The following is a 16974-nucleotide window of genomic DNA, read 5'->3' on the forward strand; positions in this document are numbered from 1 at the left end:
TAATTTTCATATGCATTACATTGTGTCCCATTTATAGTTTTCTCAATATTAAGTGATGTTGTTTGCTATCACTATATTTATTGGACCCGCCCTCACTAAAAATACATTTAGAGTATTCCACTATTTACAGAATCTGATTTAGTATTTTTATATTCTATCTCAGGTTAGTGAATCTATCACAAAGAGAAGGAGATTAAGTCTTCTCTGTCACCTCAGTATTCACTATTTCATTACTTTCTTTTCTGACTTTAAACATGTCTTCTGTATACTGCTATGTGCAATTTAGCACTGGATTTTGGTTAGAAGTAATAATTTGGTTAGAAGTAAGACAGTACCCTGGCCTCTACCCCAAATGTGCTATTTTTCCACTCTTGGAAAGAAATATTATTAATAAATGTTACGTTATGGGTTGAATTGTGTCCCCGCTAAAGAAGATGTTGAAGCCCTGACCCCAGGTACCTATGAATGTACCTTCTTTGGAACTAGATTCTTTGCAGATGTAATTAGTTAAGATGAGTTTATACTGGAGTAGGGTGGGCCTAAGAACTGCAGTCTCTATGAGAAGAGGAGAGACATAAACACATAGTGGAGAAGGCCACGTGAAGATAGAGGCGAAGGAGATTGGAGTGACACATGTGCATACCAAGAACTGCTGGAAACCACCAAAAGCTAGGAAGAGGCAAGGAAGGATCCTCCTAGAGCCTTCAGAGAGAAGAACACGACCCTTTCAACATCTTGACTTTGGACCTCTAGCTTTCATAACTATGATAGAATAAATTTCTGTTGTTTTAAGTACCAAGTTGTGATATTTTGTGACAGCAGCCCTAGGAACTTAATACAGTATATCTGCACTTAAGAAAAGGAATGAACACAGAAATGAACACAAAGTTGAACCCCGAGTAAGAATTAATGGCATCTTTCCAGGAGAGGAGCAGCAAAAAGGATAGGTACCACTTTCTTTCTTCCCTGTTCCCCATGATCTTTTTCTAGAATCCAAGTAAATGAATTTGCTTTTCCCTGGGATACTCAGGAAGACACCCGCTACAGATAACTAGAGTTTACTGCACAAACAACAATGCTGGGCATGAAAGTCAATAAATCTCACTAAATTGCATTAAATTGAGCTTAGGTGCATAAATTTATTAATGACTCTTTTCTGTTAAAAACTTTACAACTTGTGGTACCATAATGGCTAGTCCAGACATCAAATTCATGTCATATCTGCAGTTGTTAAAATGTAATGTACCTTATTACACAATAAATATGTTGTAAATTATTGTAAATTATATTTATCACTAGCACATCCTATTTTCTTTTTCTGTTAAAGTTTTTAAATCCCACAGGTAATTATTATTTAGTATAATTTAGAGCCTTATTCTGGTTCAAAATTGTATGTTAAATGAGTTCAAAATAAATATTTCATTTTAAATGATTGACATGATCTACTATAATTTCTTAGATACTATCACATAGTTCATCTAAAGTATAAAATACAGCAAATTTTGATACATATGCAGTCATTTATTCCCTTGTCAGAATTATAATGTTGATATTTAGCTTTTAGATATTGCTTCACAGGTCATGAAATATTTTATAAACGATGTCCTCAAAAATTACCCTCAAATACGTCAGCACGTAACTCTCATCTTATTTTACAAGATGAGAAAACAGAAACTAGGATAGATTATAATTTTACTCATTTGTTCGTTTATTCAACAAGAATCAGTCACCTACATGTTACAGATGCCGTGCTAGGAAAAGTGAGAAAGATGTATAAAGAATTCATTGTATAAAAGTAACAAGCACACAAAGACCTGTAAGAACTAAATACTAAAAGGTATTTCACTTTTAACAGTACATTCAATTTCAGACTGTCATATTTTCTGAAACTTATGTTAGTTTTTACAGGTATGAAGTTGGGAGATTCGTCTTCTCAGAATACCTGCTAATTGTGCCAGCTAGTTATAATAGATGCTTGGCCCAAACCTCATCTATACATTTTTTGAGATAAGAACTAAATTCACATTATTTCTTTAACCATATTTCATTGCCATAGGAAGTGAATAGAAATGTGAAGTATAATAAAGAATTCAAAAAATTTATTCCTTTTTAGTTTCTTTTTTGACAACATGTGGTATGTTCTGGCTGTTACATTGAGTTATGTGAATACAAAAGATGTAAGAATCTAAGCTTAGATTTTAAATAATGAGATTCTTTTTCATCTTAGTTTGAGTTCTTTGTCAAAAGCAAAGTCTACGACCTTGGTGCTATTATTTTATTAGGGACATGGTCCGAGGAAGCAAGAGTGAGGTAGCAAGCAGACTGAAACAGAGAAGGAGGAAAAGCCAATACAAGTACGTGTTACTGGTTTTTGCAATGGGTATCTGGGGCTCGATTTCATCAGGAACACCTGAGAAGCCTACAGAACACCGTTCAATTGTTTAAACCTCCAGTGAAGAGAAGGTTGAGACATTCATCTTTTAGTTCCCTTCCCCATTGGGTGGCTCTAAGGCATTGACCTGTCAGGCTCTATGGCATCTCAATGCCCTGGGCAGAAAGCAGAAGGACACCCAGTATGTGCTTAAGGTGGGACTTTGTCAGAGCAAGGTAAGTTACACAAACTCGTCCACTGCAACTGCAACTAAAATCAGAGGTGTGCCTAGGGCCACCAGAGGCATCTCCTATATCTTTGTTGCTAGGATATTAATTAAAATGATGGAAAATTGAAGGAATTTTCTCTAGAGAAATTTACTAGCCCAAGAAAAAAATGATTTACAGATACCGAACTGTAGAATCTCAAGGTGGCAGAGGCTGCTAGTTGCCTACATTAATAGAATTTTCCCTTTTCTTTGCTGCAATAAGACCCCCAACTTCATTTGAGGTGGTAATGCAGCAGCTAAAAGAGTACAGTTTGTAGCCTCACTAACAGCTAGATGTCGCCATGTATTTAATTTCTTGCCAAAATGTGAAAGCAAAATACCATTTGGGCTTCTAGAAAGAGACTGAGAATTTACTTTCTCTGCCTTCCCCTTTCTGTTGCCTGTAATGAAGATACAATCACCAGAGCTTGAGAAGCCACCAGGACCATGAGGCATTGCACCAAGAGAGTAGTGCAGCAAGATAAATGTTGCCTCCATCCCTGATGGTGTGGAATTATTATTCAAGCCTTGGATGAGCCTAGACTTCTGCTACGTGAGGGAAAAATAAATTTTTATTTTCTTAATCATCTGTTATTTTGGGTTTTTCTACTATAGTCAGCCAAATCTCTATCCAATTAATATATCACATGAAATTCCTAGAACCCACTCCACTTCGAGGCAGTGAAGTTCATCGATTGACAAGCCTTGCCCATACACACAGCGCTTCCAGTCAGCTTTCTTATCGCTCATTCATAGACAGACTGCACAACACAGTCTCAAAACATTTGGGGGGCGGGGGGGAAAGGCTTCTAATGTGAACAATAGACACCAAAAAAGAAACTTTGAAGAAATAGAGATAATCCTGGGAACAAAAGAAAATGTCTAAGTAAAGTAAAATTATACTTAACATTCTCAAAACATAGGTCTATTTTACATCTAAAAACACTAACAAAATACCAAAAAAAATTTAAAAAAGAAGTCCTACAGATACATATTCCAGAAAGAGAAAGAGGAAAATGAGTGGGAAGAAATTATCAAAGAAATAATATAGGGAAGTTCCCTTGAATTAAAGTTTTCATAATGAATGGGCCCACTTACTGCCTAGATATGCCAAAGCAAAAGACCCACATCATTATGAAATTTCAGAGTATCTAAGAGAAGATTTCTGAATTTTTTCAAAAGAAAAACAAAGGAAAATATTAATAATTAGAATAGAAGGCTCCTCAACAGCAACATTAGATTCTAGAAAATAATAAATCAGTATCATCAAAATCCTAAGGAAATTTTATTTCAGCCTGAAATTCCATATCCAGATACTCTCTCAATCAAGTGTGAGGATGGATTAATAAAGGGCATTCCTAGGCATGAAAAGACTCAAAACATTCATTTTCCTTGTACCCTTTCTTAAACCCTCCATCCATACTTCCCATGGCTGTCTACACATATATTTGCTCTGGCCAGACCAAATTTTCTATAGTTCATTTCCACTGTTTTACCTGCTTCCTAATTTCTCTCTCCGCCTGTGCAATCCAACTCCTATTCATTCTTTAAGACCCAATACAAGCCTCACCAGTTTAAAGACTCTAGCTCACATACATAAGCAGCGATCTGTCCACCTTTTGACCCTTCTCAGTCTCTAGAATCTTCACTGAGCACTTGCCACTTGCCTCCATTTTGTCTGGCATCGGTGTCTGTATATAACTGAATCCTCCAACAAGATTGGAATGGTATCTTATTCATAGTTGTATTTAAAGTGATAGGTGAATAGCAGGTACTCCATAAATATTTGATGTTTAGTTAATTACGGTGATTCAATTTCTGATTCAACTGTCTTTTCATGATACTATGTTTCCCAAGATATTATAGAGTTTCATTCAAAAAAATATTTTATAAACTCTCAAGAATTTATGAATAAGAAAACCTCCAACCTTGCAAGGACAAAAGTAATTTGGAGGCTGACCTCATATCATATATGACTGAGTAATGAACAATGGCTCTGTTTACTGAACAATCGCAGATCACGATTGCAAAATCAATTCAACCTAATTAAAAAAAAAAAAGGCATACCATGACACACTTCATGGCAAATGTCCTTTTTCTGTTATTAATTAAATGATGATACAAGCCAATTCATGCCACGTCTCACTATTATTTTCTAAATTCTATGCAAACAGAACCAGGCTTCAACTGAAGAGAGAGAGGAATGAAGAGCTTTCTGCTTCCATTTGTGTTCTTTTTAACATTTTCTTCTGCATTCCCTACAGACCGAAAGATGGAAGATGAAGAAAACATTCGACTGGCTCAGGTACTGCTCAGTAAATGTTATTAATGACTATCAATAAAAATTCATTTTACTGATTGTCTTGGGATCTAAAAAGACAGCAAATTCCTACAAAAGAGTCCTGAATGCTCTTGTGAGAAGAAGCTGCTTTTCGTTTCCCTAGCTCTAAGGACATAGAGGAACTGTGTGAGGGGTGGAGAGTGGGGTGTGGGGGTGGGGGGAGGCAGGATTTGCTACAGCTTTAAGCAATGCTAACAAGTGAGCTAGTGAGAAAAGAAAGGGAACAGCCCTGCAAGAAATGGAGATCTATATAAAAGCATTTTGAGACCCACCAAGAGGATCCAACTACAATTTAGAGCCCCTTATCTCTCTGTGTATGAAAAATATATTGCTTTGGAAATTCCCTCTAAAAATCAGTTCCGTTACTTTGCCATATTTGGTTAAATCAATTAAATTTGCAAAATAATTAATCACCTATGTCTCCTAGAATTTGTTTCAAAGAAATACCAAAATGAAAGTAACAGTAAAAATATGTAAGATATGTGATCATTTAACACATAGAAGAAGCTTAATTCTCTTTTGTGGAGATTTGGAGTTTTATGACCTGAGTGGTTTGGCCAAATCTAGTGACACAGCTCAACCAGTTCTTGGAAATTGAAAAAAACAGGATAACTCTTTTTTTCCTATTTACTTCCTTCCTTACTCTTTTTTTCCGTCATTACTCATCCCTCCCACCCATTGCCAAAAAGTATTTCACATGGTTTTGTTTTATACTGAGATGGAGATTTGCTCTCCTGTAGTCTGTGCCTTTTTTTTTTTTTTTTTTTTTTTTTGTCTTTTTGGTCAGGCATATCTCAACCAGTTCTACTCTCTTGAAATAGAAGGGAGTCATCTTGTTCAAAGCAAGAACAGGAGTCTCATAGATGGCAAAATTCAGGAAATGCAAGCATTTTTTGGATTGACAGTGACTGGAAAGCTGGACACAAATACTCTTGAGATCATGAAGACACCCAGGTGTGGGGTTCCTGATGTGGGTCAGTATGGCTACACTCTCCCTGGGTGGAGGAAATACAACCTCACATACAGGTAATACTTTTGCCAATTTACTTCTCCTAATCCAAAGGAGCATGAATATAACCTCCAAGGGAAAAAAAAAAAAAAAGTTTATCTTACCACGCACTTCCTATATGCATGGCACTTCATAGATTTCATTTATTCATCCTCCCAACAAACTTGTGATGTAAGCACCACTGTTATTGAAGACTTAAACACAGAGAAACTGAAACAAAAAGTTATTTACTATAGTCGAGGTTACACAGCTCTTACCAGCAGACTGGCTCTGGCACATATGCTCGAATCTCTTACCTCTACCTCCTCCATATAAGCTCAGGACCAGAAGTACTGTCATCTGAGTGCAGATGATTGAAGGTATAGATGAAGCATGCTCAAGAGAAAGTGGAAGGACCTTAGAGCACAGCTGGTTCGTGTTAGAGACGTGTGTGAGTTAGAGTTGTCAGATCTCAGATGGAACCCAGAGTGAAGTACAGAGTTTGCCACCAGACATAGCAAGGAAAGGGGGCTTGCTCATTGGCAGAAAGAGGCTGAAGTGTGCTTGTGACCTGGAACAGAGTCAGAGACCTTAGCTATTGTTCTAGAGCCCCCCTGGATGACCCTAAAGAGTTTTTCTGATAGTTCTTCATTCATCTTATTGAGTCTTAGGGTTTGAGATAAAAATGGGTTTAGCAGGATATGCAATATAAAGAAGAGGAAAATCTTTTTCTAAGTAACTAACTCTTCATTGCTCTCAAATGAGACTCTTAACATATGACACATGCATGAGACTAATTTCCACAGGCCATTTGAGAAAATAATGTAGTCATATGCACAGCAGACACACCCATGAGATTAATGCTCTCCCACTTAGGGCGTGACCTTAGAGAAGTCATTTAACCTCTTTGAGCCTTATTTGTAAAAGTGTTATAATCCGACCTGAATAGTAGGGCAGATGAGAGATTTGAAAAAGTACTTTATATAATCATATATTATACAAACGTAAGAATAACATGCATGTATAAATACCAACTGACATATTTTTGTTAATTTTTAAGAATCATGAACTACACTCCAGACATGGCACGAGCTGATGTGGATGAAGCTATCCAAAAAGGTTTAGAAGTGTGGAGCAAAGTTACTCCACTAATATTCAGTAAGATTTCCAAGGGGATTGCAGACATCATGATTGCCTTTAGGACCCGAGGTAAGGTTTACAACAGAGATAAAAATATGTCTATTTTCATCTCAGGAACTTTAAAGAGCCTGATCTTTTCCCCCGCTATGAACTATATCTTTAGTCCATGGTCGGTGTCCTCGTCACTTTGATGGCCCCTTGGGAGTCCTCGGCCATGCCTTTCCTCCTGGTCTGGGTTTGGGTGGAGACACTCACTTTGATGAAGATGAAAATTGGACCAAAGACGGAGCAGGTGAGCCCAATTTTCTTTATGAACAAAATTGTCTTATTCTAAAGAATCTCTAAAAAGAATAACTTTGCAAAGAGTTGCTTTTTACTTCCCAATTTCCCCACAATTTACTGTATTTCAAAATGACACTGACAAAAGTGTTCAATATCTATTCAGACAATTGTGCTTATCCATACAACACCCTCATAAAGTTGCTTATACTGTTATGATCATAGCATTCTTCACTTACTCATATATTCATTCATACACCCATAATGCCCGAAGGCCCACTATATTCCTTGAACTATGCAAGGCGTTGTACAGACCATATAGTTGTACTAGAAAAGTTCCAGCCCTTCAGAGGTTCTTGACCTTATGTGGTATATGAGGCCTAGATGCACATACCACCATACGTGGCAGAACATGCTGCGTGTTGTACCAAAGGTAGAAGTCATCTGTGGGTGAGAATAAAAGAAGACTCTAGGGAGGTGGCAACTTTGAGTCAGTGATTGAAGGATGGTATGTGAGTTCATGGCCCATGGAAGGTCTATTTACAAGCATGAACTTCCTCTTCTAACTCTTGCCTGTCTGCCAAGAAATTAGACCTTAATCTTTATATTTGTCTTATTCCTTAAGACCAAGTCGGTTGATTTTATTTTTCCTAAAGGGCTTGCCTGGCACTAAAATGGAAAACATATTATTACTTTTTGTACAAAAAAAAAAAACTTTACTACACTAAAATGATGTGCATCAAACAAAGGAGCTCAGTGGACTCTCAGATTCTCCACACTCTTTTTTCCTTCATTGAGAACAGTCATCTTGGGTCTGGTATCTGGTGTCCAGGGTCCCTGGAAAGCAGAGACTGTGGCTCTGCTGATAGGCGGTATACAAGGCCACTGTTCATTTTTGACCAAGTAGTTCCAGACAGTCTGTAGGTCACTTCTATAAGTTTCTGCAAAACTGAAAACCAATGACTCAAAATGGTTCATGACCACTCCTTGCTAAGACTGAACATGCAGTGCATTTGTTCTTCCAAGTGCTAGTGAACAAAGAAGGTAAATAAGTCAGTACTGGCTGGACTTCAGGCACCAGGGGAAGTCTGGGGTTTGTTGCTGCCATTGCCACATACATTAGCATCACAGACAAGAGGATACAGGAGACAGGGACACTGTCATCTGAATGACGGAGGAGTTGAGTAGACCATTTCTGTTGTGTCTCTCCTACTGAGACATGTCCCAGTTCTTTGGATTTGGCCTAAAGGCAGTGTGGATATGTCCAATTGGGCAGTTATAGGAAATATCCTAGTGTTTGACAAAATCAGGATGTTTCAGCTTGCTCGGCTAGATTTTATTGTCATATCTAGAGGCAGATTTTAGTCAAAGATTTTACTGTCTTTTTATCCGTATTAAATCCAATACTTAGTAGTAATTATCATTACCATCTGCCAAGAGGGATAGGTGGGACAGAGTTCTTATTTAAAAGTCCAGAGAGTTCTGGGCCCCAAGTTGGCAAAACTTGCTTGAGCAAGGCAAGGGATAAATGGAATCCTCCACCAAGTTCTGGGCAGATGACCAGGAAACAGGTCCCCAATGGGTTGTCTTCTCAAGGCTTTACTATATTCCCTCAATGTATAAATTGTGGATTCCAGAGGACACTCAATTGTATGACTCTTAGCTCACTGACGTAAAGGGAAAAATGTCTTCCTGTTCTCTAATAAAAACAAAAAACCTCAAGCAAATGTATTCTCCAATCACAGAGATTTTTTAATAGAAAATTTGGCAATAATTTATGATAGATGATTACCTCTCTTATTGGAATATGTAGAGTCTCTGTGGAAAGGGCACAAAAGTTTTATTGTAACTTGCTTAAGAGCAATAGGCTATAGTCATCTGCTAATCCCACTGCTTCCTAAAGGTAGGAAAAGTCATTGAGTAGTGATGGCAGAGGGGTTTGAGTACATATAGAGATTTTCCTGAGAATCTCCCAAAGGAAGGCCAGTATCAAGCCTGTATGGGAACACGTATGTGCTACACACACATGTGCACTAAACAACTGAAACAGACCTTTCAGATGCTACAGGTGCACAGTGTTGCAATGTGGAAAGAGCAGTGGTCTATGGTTTGGCAGGCTCTGGTTTCTTTCAGGGCTTCCCATTTACTACCTGAAGGACCCTGGGCAAGTGAATTTTTTAACTTTATGTTTCTTTATCTGTAAAATAAGGATAATAATGCCATTCTTGCAAGAAGATGACACAAGTTACCTGTAATAAAGGTAAAAAACTCCTTGGAAAGCACTAGTCCATAGCGAACATTTAGAAAGTTCTTTACACTGATGATTACATTGGTAATAGTTAATATTGAGGATGATGATGATTAAAGTGATTCCCAAGCACAAGAATAATTATTCACAAAGTTACCAATGTATAGTGTACAAGTTTACCTATTTAGTCACATCTCCAAGAGGGCAGAGATATTATCTTTTTCCTATAGTATAATATGGCCTGTAATATTGTCAGTGCATGATAGATACTCTACAAATATTTAGTAAATGAAATCATTCAACAATCATTTACTCAACATCCACTCTGACCCAGGGTCTGCGATAGAAATGTAGTCTACAACAGTGCACAAGACACAGACCCTGCCCTCCAGGGATTTACAGCCTAGGGGATACACTCTATCAAACGGCAATTCAAATCAATATGATCAACACTTGAATAAAGGGAACTATGGCAATGTAATAGGAGCACATCAAAGAAATTCCAACCCAAATACAGAGGCCAGGGGAAGAAGTGATGCCAAACCTGAGACCTGAAGGCTAAGCAGGAACTCAGATGGCAAAGTGGGATAAAGAGTGTTCTAGGCAGAATAACCCAACCTACTCAAGTATTAGAATTGCGATGGAAGAGAAGGCTAAAATGGTGAATAGGATTCATATTATACAGGGTCTTGAAAGCCAGGATAAATGTCTAGACTTCATTTAGATGACCTGAGTTTGAATTCTTTTTCAAAGAGTCATTTGTCCCATCTCTTGTCCAAAAGCACAACCAATGATACTGCCAACCAAATAAGAGGCAGCAGCCAATGCAAGAACAGAAAAGCATGAAAGGCCATGAAATAATCCTTTGCCATTCCATGTGTGTTTTGTGCAAATATCAATGGACAAATCTCCATCGTGTAAGGCTCAGCCTTTTCCCTAGGATCCACAGACTTAGCTGTAAGTCTAAAAACATTCTTTTATATTTAGAACTTTACAGTCTAGGGGTAGAGACAGAGAAATAAAAAAGTAATTCTGCCATGCATGGTAAGACTTCTGGTGTGAATAAGTACAGGGTACAATCATCTCGTTTAGGAGGCACATCTAACCATTCTTTCATACAAATAAACAACTGGATATCCAGCAACCATTATTAAGCACTCACTATTAATAAGCTGTTTAGCAGTCACCAGGAATAACAGATGGTTAACACATGGTCCCTGTAATTAAAGGGTGCACAGCTTGAGGACAGGAATAGGCAATGTATGATGCCTTAGGTATTATGACAGAATTAAGCATCGAGTCTATGGAAACCCAGAAAGGTGCATTTAACTCTGCCTAGGTAGGAGCTGGGGGGATAAGGAAAGCTTCATGAAGGAGATGACTCTAGAGTGGATTCCTGAGCAATAAGTAGGACAGTTGGGCAAAAAAAGTACGTAGGAGAGAGAATATTCTAGAAAGAATGGAGATATTAAGATATTGAGATTATAAAGAACATGGCATAAATGAGAAATGCACATGATTCAATATGGCTAGCTCATGGACTATGAAAATAAAATATGAGGCTGGAAAAAAAGCAGGCACTAGATCATGGAAGACCACGTTATGGTATTTGAATTTCATTCTACTTATATTTTGACGAATATAAGTAGAAGAAACATGATCACATATAGCATAGCCTAACAACAGCCAAAGCTGGTGACTTCCATTTTTTTAATACTACCCATTTCTGAGACACTTGTTTCCTACCACCTGCTTACTCTAGGTTATATTTCTCCATGATGTAACTAATACCAATTATTAGTGCTGAAATATTTCTCATATAAATGATAATGGATATGTTGTAGGAATTATCTGCTATATGGCAAGCCTCTTCTTCTTTCCCCTTAGTTACTTCCTAATCTCAGATGTAACAATTCTTCTTTTGAGTGACTCATGTTCTCCCATTTTCTCTGTTTTTGTTAAGGATTCAACTTATTTCTTGTGGCTGCTCATGAATTTGGTCATTCACTGGGGCTCTCTCACTCCAATGATCAAACAGCTTTGATGTTCCCAAATTATGTCTCCCTGGATCCTAGCAAATACCCTCTTTCTCAGGATGATATCAATGGAATCCAATCCATCTATGGTGAGCAACAGTATAAATCTGAATATAGGTGAACTAATTAGGAAGGTTTCCAGAAAGGAAGTTAAGAAAATCCCTTCTTGAAATATTATAATGAAGAAAATATTCACTTGGGTAAGATCCTCCTGTAGGCATTTCCACATATCTACATTCACTGTGGCATTTCTTTTCTCATCAAAGGAGGTCAACCTAAGGCACCTGCTAAGCCAAAGGGATCCACTGTACCCCATGCCTGTGACCCTGATTTGACTTTCGATGCTATCACCACTTTCCGCAGAGAAGTAATGTTCTTTAAAGGCAGGTAAACCCATTTCCTAAAATATCTTAACTTCCTATGAAGATTTTTCTTTTCAAGAGATTTGGAGATAAAGAGGAAGTCATGGGGATAGTGAGAATGGGTGCCTTTTACTTTTCATTTTATAATTACCCACACACTTCAAATGTTTTCCAGGTGTGCATATCTCTTACTTGTTTGATAAATTGATTTTTAAATATTTTTAGCAATTTTTTAAATGGCCATTTTATAAGAAAATGAAGTAGAGTTTCCCTTCAGTGACTTCTTAGCTAAAATAATACATTAATCTCAGTTGGAACTGATTTATACCATTTCAGGTTTCAATTGCTAAATTTTCAGGAACTTTGTGAACCAGTTAGCTTGAAACTGGCCATGGTTGGAATATTTACACCCTGGAAATCAGAAAATGATAAAAATTAGGTCTTTTTCCTACCCACAGAGCCAGTTGTTAAACACCTGTTCCCTAATGTTGCATCAATTAAGTGGTAATTATAGTAAGAAATCTCTTTTCTGTGTATATTTCATTGGACTTAAATTGCAGCAGTGTGTCAGCTGCGTATACCATGAGCGTATTTTTAGAACAAAGTATCAGGACATATACCACCTGGCAATGCCCTTACATAGGGGACAAAGGAAAGAATGTTTGAAATTAGACTCCTTCCACTCCTAACTACACAGCACTGTAACAACGTGCTGTCACAACCATGCTCCTAACAGTATAGGTTAAGAGACCACTAGTCAGAAAAGGGTTGCCAGCATGGGAAGCGAAATAGACTATAAGGACTTTTCAAGTCTCATTCACAGACTCAAAATTTTACAGCCAGGAAGGAAAATATTTCACCATGCCAATGATAACATTTCTTCATTCTAGCAAACATCGGCACCAAAAAGTTCTTCTTGGAATGCTTGGTGCTAGCTTAGAATGTTGGGGCATTGCTGCTTTGGCAAAAATGAAGCCGCTGGGTATATTAAGAAATGTTTATGAGATTTCCATGGATTGTTTGCTACTCTAAGTACTCTAGAGAGTGAACACAAAGGCATGCCTTCACCAAGATATTCCAAAGGGTAGAACTGAAATCACAGTCACCTACGTTTGCTGAGGGAAATTGTGTTAATGCTCTAAATGATCTGAGGAAAACATCAGTCAGTTAGGTAAAAGACAAGCCTCGGTTTGCAATGTTTTAATTGATATAGATAGCTATAGGCTGTATGAGTAAAGTGTTTTTTTGTTTAATGTAGGCATCTATGGAGGATCTATTGTGATATCACCGATGTTGAATTTGAATTAATCTCTTCATTCTGGCCATCTCTACCAGCTGATATTCAAGCTGCATATGAGAACCCTAAAGATAAAATTCTGGTTTTTAAAGGTAACTTTTCCCATCATGATCCCCACCTTCCCTTCCCCGGATGCCTGAACTTAAGTTCCGATTATAAATAATAACTATCCAGGGATTGATTCTCTGTGGCTGTGAAAATAAACACCATTCCAATTATACAGGAGCTTTAAAAAAACTGTATGACAGAAAACTAAAAAAGTCTTTTTTTCTACCATGTAAAGGTAACCCATCTCTCTTCTATATTCTCTTTTTACTAAGGTTGCCAGATTTTGCAAATAAAAACACAGGAAGTTCAGATAAATAATTTTTAGTATAAGCATATATTGCAGATTTTTGCATTAGCTTATACCAAAAATTAGTCCTTAGTTATCTGAAATTCAAATTTAACTGGTATCTTATTTTTAATCTAGCAACTTTACTTTTTATAAGGGTTTAATCAGATTACTTGCTTTTGAGAACACTTGGGTGCTGAAATTTAGAACATGTCCTAAAACATGTGATTGTTTGTCAGAGTTAGAAAAATAATCAATAGAGTGAAACCAATTGACATGAGTATGCACACTATTAACTATAGGTATATATTATTTGTGTAATATTAATGATATAAGCAGCTAAAGAAAATGGAAAGAATAAATGGAGACGTAAGATTATTAAAACTCTAAGCATTAAACCTGAGAGGAAGTAGGCATCTAATTATTTTCAAACTTCTTAAGACATCTATTTCTCACTCTAGAAAACAGATCAAAAGGTAACCACTTTCTGTCTTCCTAGATGACAATTTCTGGATGATCAGAGGATATGCTGTTTTGCCAGATTATCCCAAATCCATCTATACACTTGGCTTTCCAAGATATGTGAAGAAAATTGACGCGGCTGTCTGTGACCACAACACAAGAAAAACCTACTTCTTTGTGGGCATTTGGTGCTGGAGGTAAGATTACAGACATTTGACCCCTTTGTTATATTCTGGGAAAAAAATATTCATATAGCATCACTTTAAAATAGGCAAAAATAAAACCTATAGTCTTTTTAAAGGGAATTATGTTGATGACAATTTCATGTGGATGACATTCATCAAACAAAAGAATGTTTTAATGAGTCCAAAGATCTTTTCCCCCCTTAAAAAATAAAGATAAAATAATAAAGTTGGCAATGTTAACCAAATTGCCAATGACACAAACATATCTGGTCAAAATCTATTAAAGCCCCGGGCTGAGCCCTAACTTCGATTTAATATTTCCTCAGAATAGCATCAAGCTGACAAATGATGTGGCTTTTTCCCTCATTAATTCTTCTTCTTAAAACATTGTAAATGATTCAACCAAATGTAAAATTTGGCATATTTTTTTTATTATTGACCCAATTAGTTTTCCTGCACTAGGTCAACTTTTTATCCACATCCCTGCTTGACTCCAAGTTGGTTAGTAGATGAATTAAGCTCCCCAAAACAAAGAACCCGCAAAACTTTTCAAATACATATATCCAGGTATGATGAAGTGACCCAAACCATGGAAAAAGGATACCCACGGAGGGTGGTAAAATACTTTCCAGGAATTGGTCTCCAAGTTGATGCTGCTTTCCAGCATAAAGGTAAATATCAAGGTCAAAACATTTAAGATACTTTGAAGACTTTACTGACTGTAAAGTAAAACAGCACAAAAACTTAAACATCTCAATTTTAATGTAATGTTACTCCTCTCGAGTACATGTAATAATAAATGTTAACCTTGGGGACATCATCACAAACTGAATTGGTAAGTCCTGAATTATATCCTCTATTTCAAATCTATGTAAAATATACCAAAATTAATTTTTCTTATCATTGATCCAAAATACCCTCTGAAAGACAACCCCTGAAAAGTTTCAAGTGTGAAAAAATGACTAAGCACATAAACTGAACAGTCATTCTCAAACTATAATGTATATAGTTTAATATACAGAACTTAAGGAACTACAAATTCTTCGGTTTATTAGGCAGTGGTATTGTGGGTGAGATCCAGAAACCTACAGTTTTAAAAGAACTTCAGGCAATTTAATGAACCAGCTACTATTATCTTTAAAGAGAAGACCTAGACTGTAGAGTAAATAGAAGTCTGAAAATTTTGGGGAGGGACACAATCTTTTATTCTAGTGATATCTAACACAAAACGTCAAAATCTAAAACATCTCTAAGGAAATGAGGATGTAGGGACCAAGGCCAGACCCACAGGGGCCTTCTTCTCGCCCTCACTGAGACATTCTTTCAAAACCTGGCTTGTGTCTACCGTCAGGCTATCCTGAACAAGCCCAATCCCATCTGATCTCAGAAGCTAAGCAGGGTCGGGCCTGGTTAGTACTTGGATGGGAAACCATCTAGGAAAACCAGGTGCCGTAGGCATAAAAAATAAGGAATTGTAAGATGACAAGGTCCTTATAATCTGTGAGGTCAACCAAGGGTTGCCTTGCCTAAAAAAAAAAAATTTATTTCAAATAAAATAATAAAATAAAATAGTAAAACCTAGTTTGAGAACCTCTGGCATAAACCACCGTCTGGCTAGCAAGGTAGTAAGCCCCTTGAAATTTATGTTTCATACCTCAGCATCTTCCTCAGAGAAATAAAAATAACAACATTTCTCATGGGATAGTAATAAAGTAAAATGTATTTATAATTACACGAGTTTATTTTCTCTCCATAACATTCAATTATTTTATTCTATATTCATAAAATTTAAAAGTAGAGAACCATTGTCTACCTGTCCAAGATAACTAATCATAATTCTCTCTCTCTAGGATTCTTCTATTTCTTCCGTAGATCAAAGCAATTTGAATATGACCCTAAGGCAAAGAACATTACCCGAGTGATAAAAACCAATAGCTGGTTTCAGTGTAAAGAACCATTAAACTCATCATCTGATTTTAGTACCAGAGAGGAAGAAGTATATTCCGGAGGAGTGGAGATGTTGTATCATAAGAATTTAAATGTGCTTATTCTCAGTATTGTTCATGCGCTGAAAAGAATCTACCGTTATCGATAAATTCATAGACCTAAAATAAACCTCAAGAGGTCTTTTACTCTGAACTCTGCTCCAAAAGAGAATAAAACTATTCTTTAATATAGAATTGCCAGTCCCAGTTCTAAATATCTATTGGGTAAGGATTCAACATCTATTTTGAGGTGTCCGACTCTTTCTATAGGAAGTTATTATGTATAAACAAAACTCTTACTGTACTTTATGCTTATTTCATACTTTGTGGACTTGAAGAAGTAAACCATGTATCTTATAATAACTAAATACCGAAGACATTTATTAAACCAATCTTTAGCTTTCTATTTTGTCTGGACCTTTGGAGTTGGAGAGGCCAAATAAGCTGCATCCCTCATCCTGCCCATATTCTGAACTGACTGAGGAATAATATACAGTGGGGAGAACTAAATACCACCTTTATTACTGATAAAGCTTATACTGGAGAATGTATCTGCTGGCAAGCAAATTTCCCAATATCAAATTCTAGAATGAGACATACTTACCCACAAGTCATGGGAAGAACTGAAAATCATCAAGCCTCCCCAGGAATGCGAGCTCCCTATAGTCTACATGGAGG

General features: G+C 36.8%; 1 protein-coding gene and 1 pseudogene across 1 annotated transcript; both read left to right on the forward strand.

Annotated features, from left to right (window-relative positions):
- Nucleotides 1–4786: 4786 nt before the first annotated feature.
- On the forward strand, nucleotides 4787–16484 carry MMP27 (matrix metallopeptidase 27). The gene is made up of 10 exons (XM_039877098.1): nucleotides 4787–4944; nucleotides 5768–6006; nucleotides 7029–7177; nucleotides 7272–7400; nucleotides 11599–11760; nucleotides 11938–12058; nucleotides 13292–13422; nucleotides 14164–14323; nucleotides 14879–14982; nucleotides 16162–16484. The coding sequence occupies exons 1-10, from the start codon at nucleotides 4843–4845 to the stop codon at nucleotides 16404–16406; spliced, it is 1542 nt and encodes a 513-aa protein (XP_039733032.1). The 5' UTR covers nucleotides 4787–4842; the 3' UTR covers nucleotides 16407–16484.
- On the forward strand, nucleotides 15651–15769 carry LOC120614294 (uncharacterized; annotated as a pseudogene).
- Nucleotides 16485–16974: the final 490 nt, after the last annotated feature.

Source organism: Pteropus medius, unplaced genomic scaffold (genome assembly GCF_902729225.1).
Source record: "Pteropus medius unplaced genomic scaffold, Ma_sr-lr_union100, whole genome shotgun sequence".
NCBI classification, from domain to species: Eukaryota; Metazoa; Chordata; class Mammalia; order Chiroptera; family Pteropodidae; genus Pteropus; species Pteropus medius.

What these genes read in the sequence shown, in the direction of transcription:
- MMP27 (XM_039877098.1), top strand. Translation starts at nt 4,843, where the DNA reads ATGAAGAGCTTTCTGCTTCCATTTGTGTTCTTTTTAACATTTTCTTCT. An exon ending in AAATACAACCTCACATACAG is followed by an intron (nt 6,007 to 7,028) that starts GTAATACTTTTG and finishes TTAATTTTTAAG; the next exon opens with AATCATGAACTACACTCCAG. An exon ending in GTGGGCATTTGGTGCTGGAG is followed by an intron (nt 14,324 to 14,878) that starts GTAAGATTACAG and finishes ACATATATCCAG; the next exon opens with GTATGATGAAGTGACCCAAA.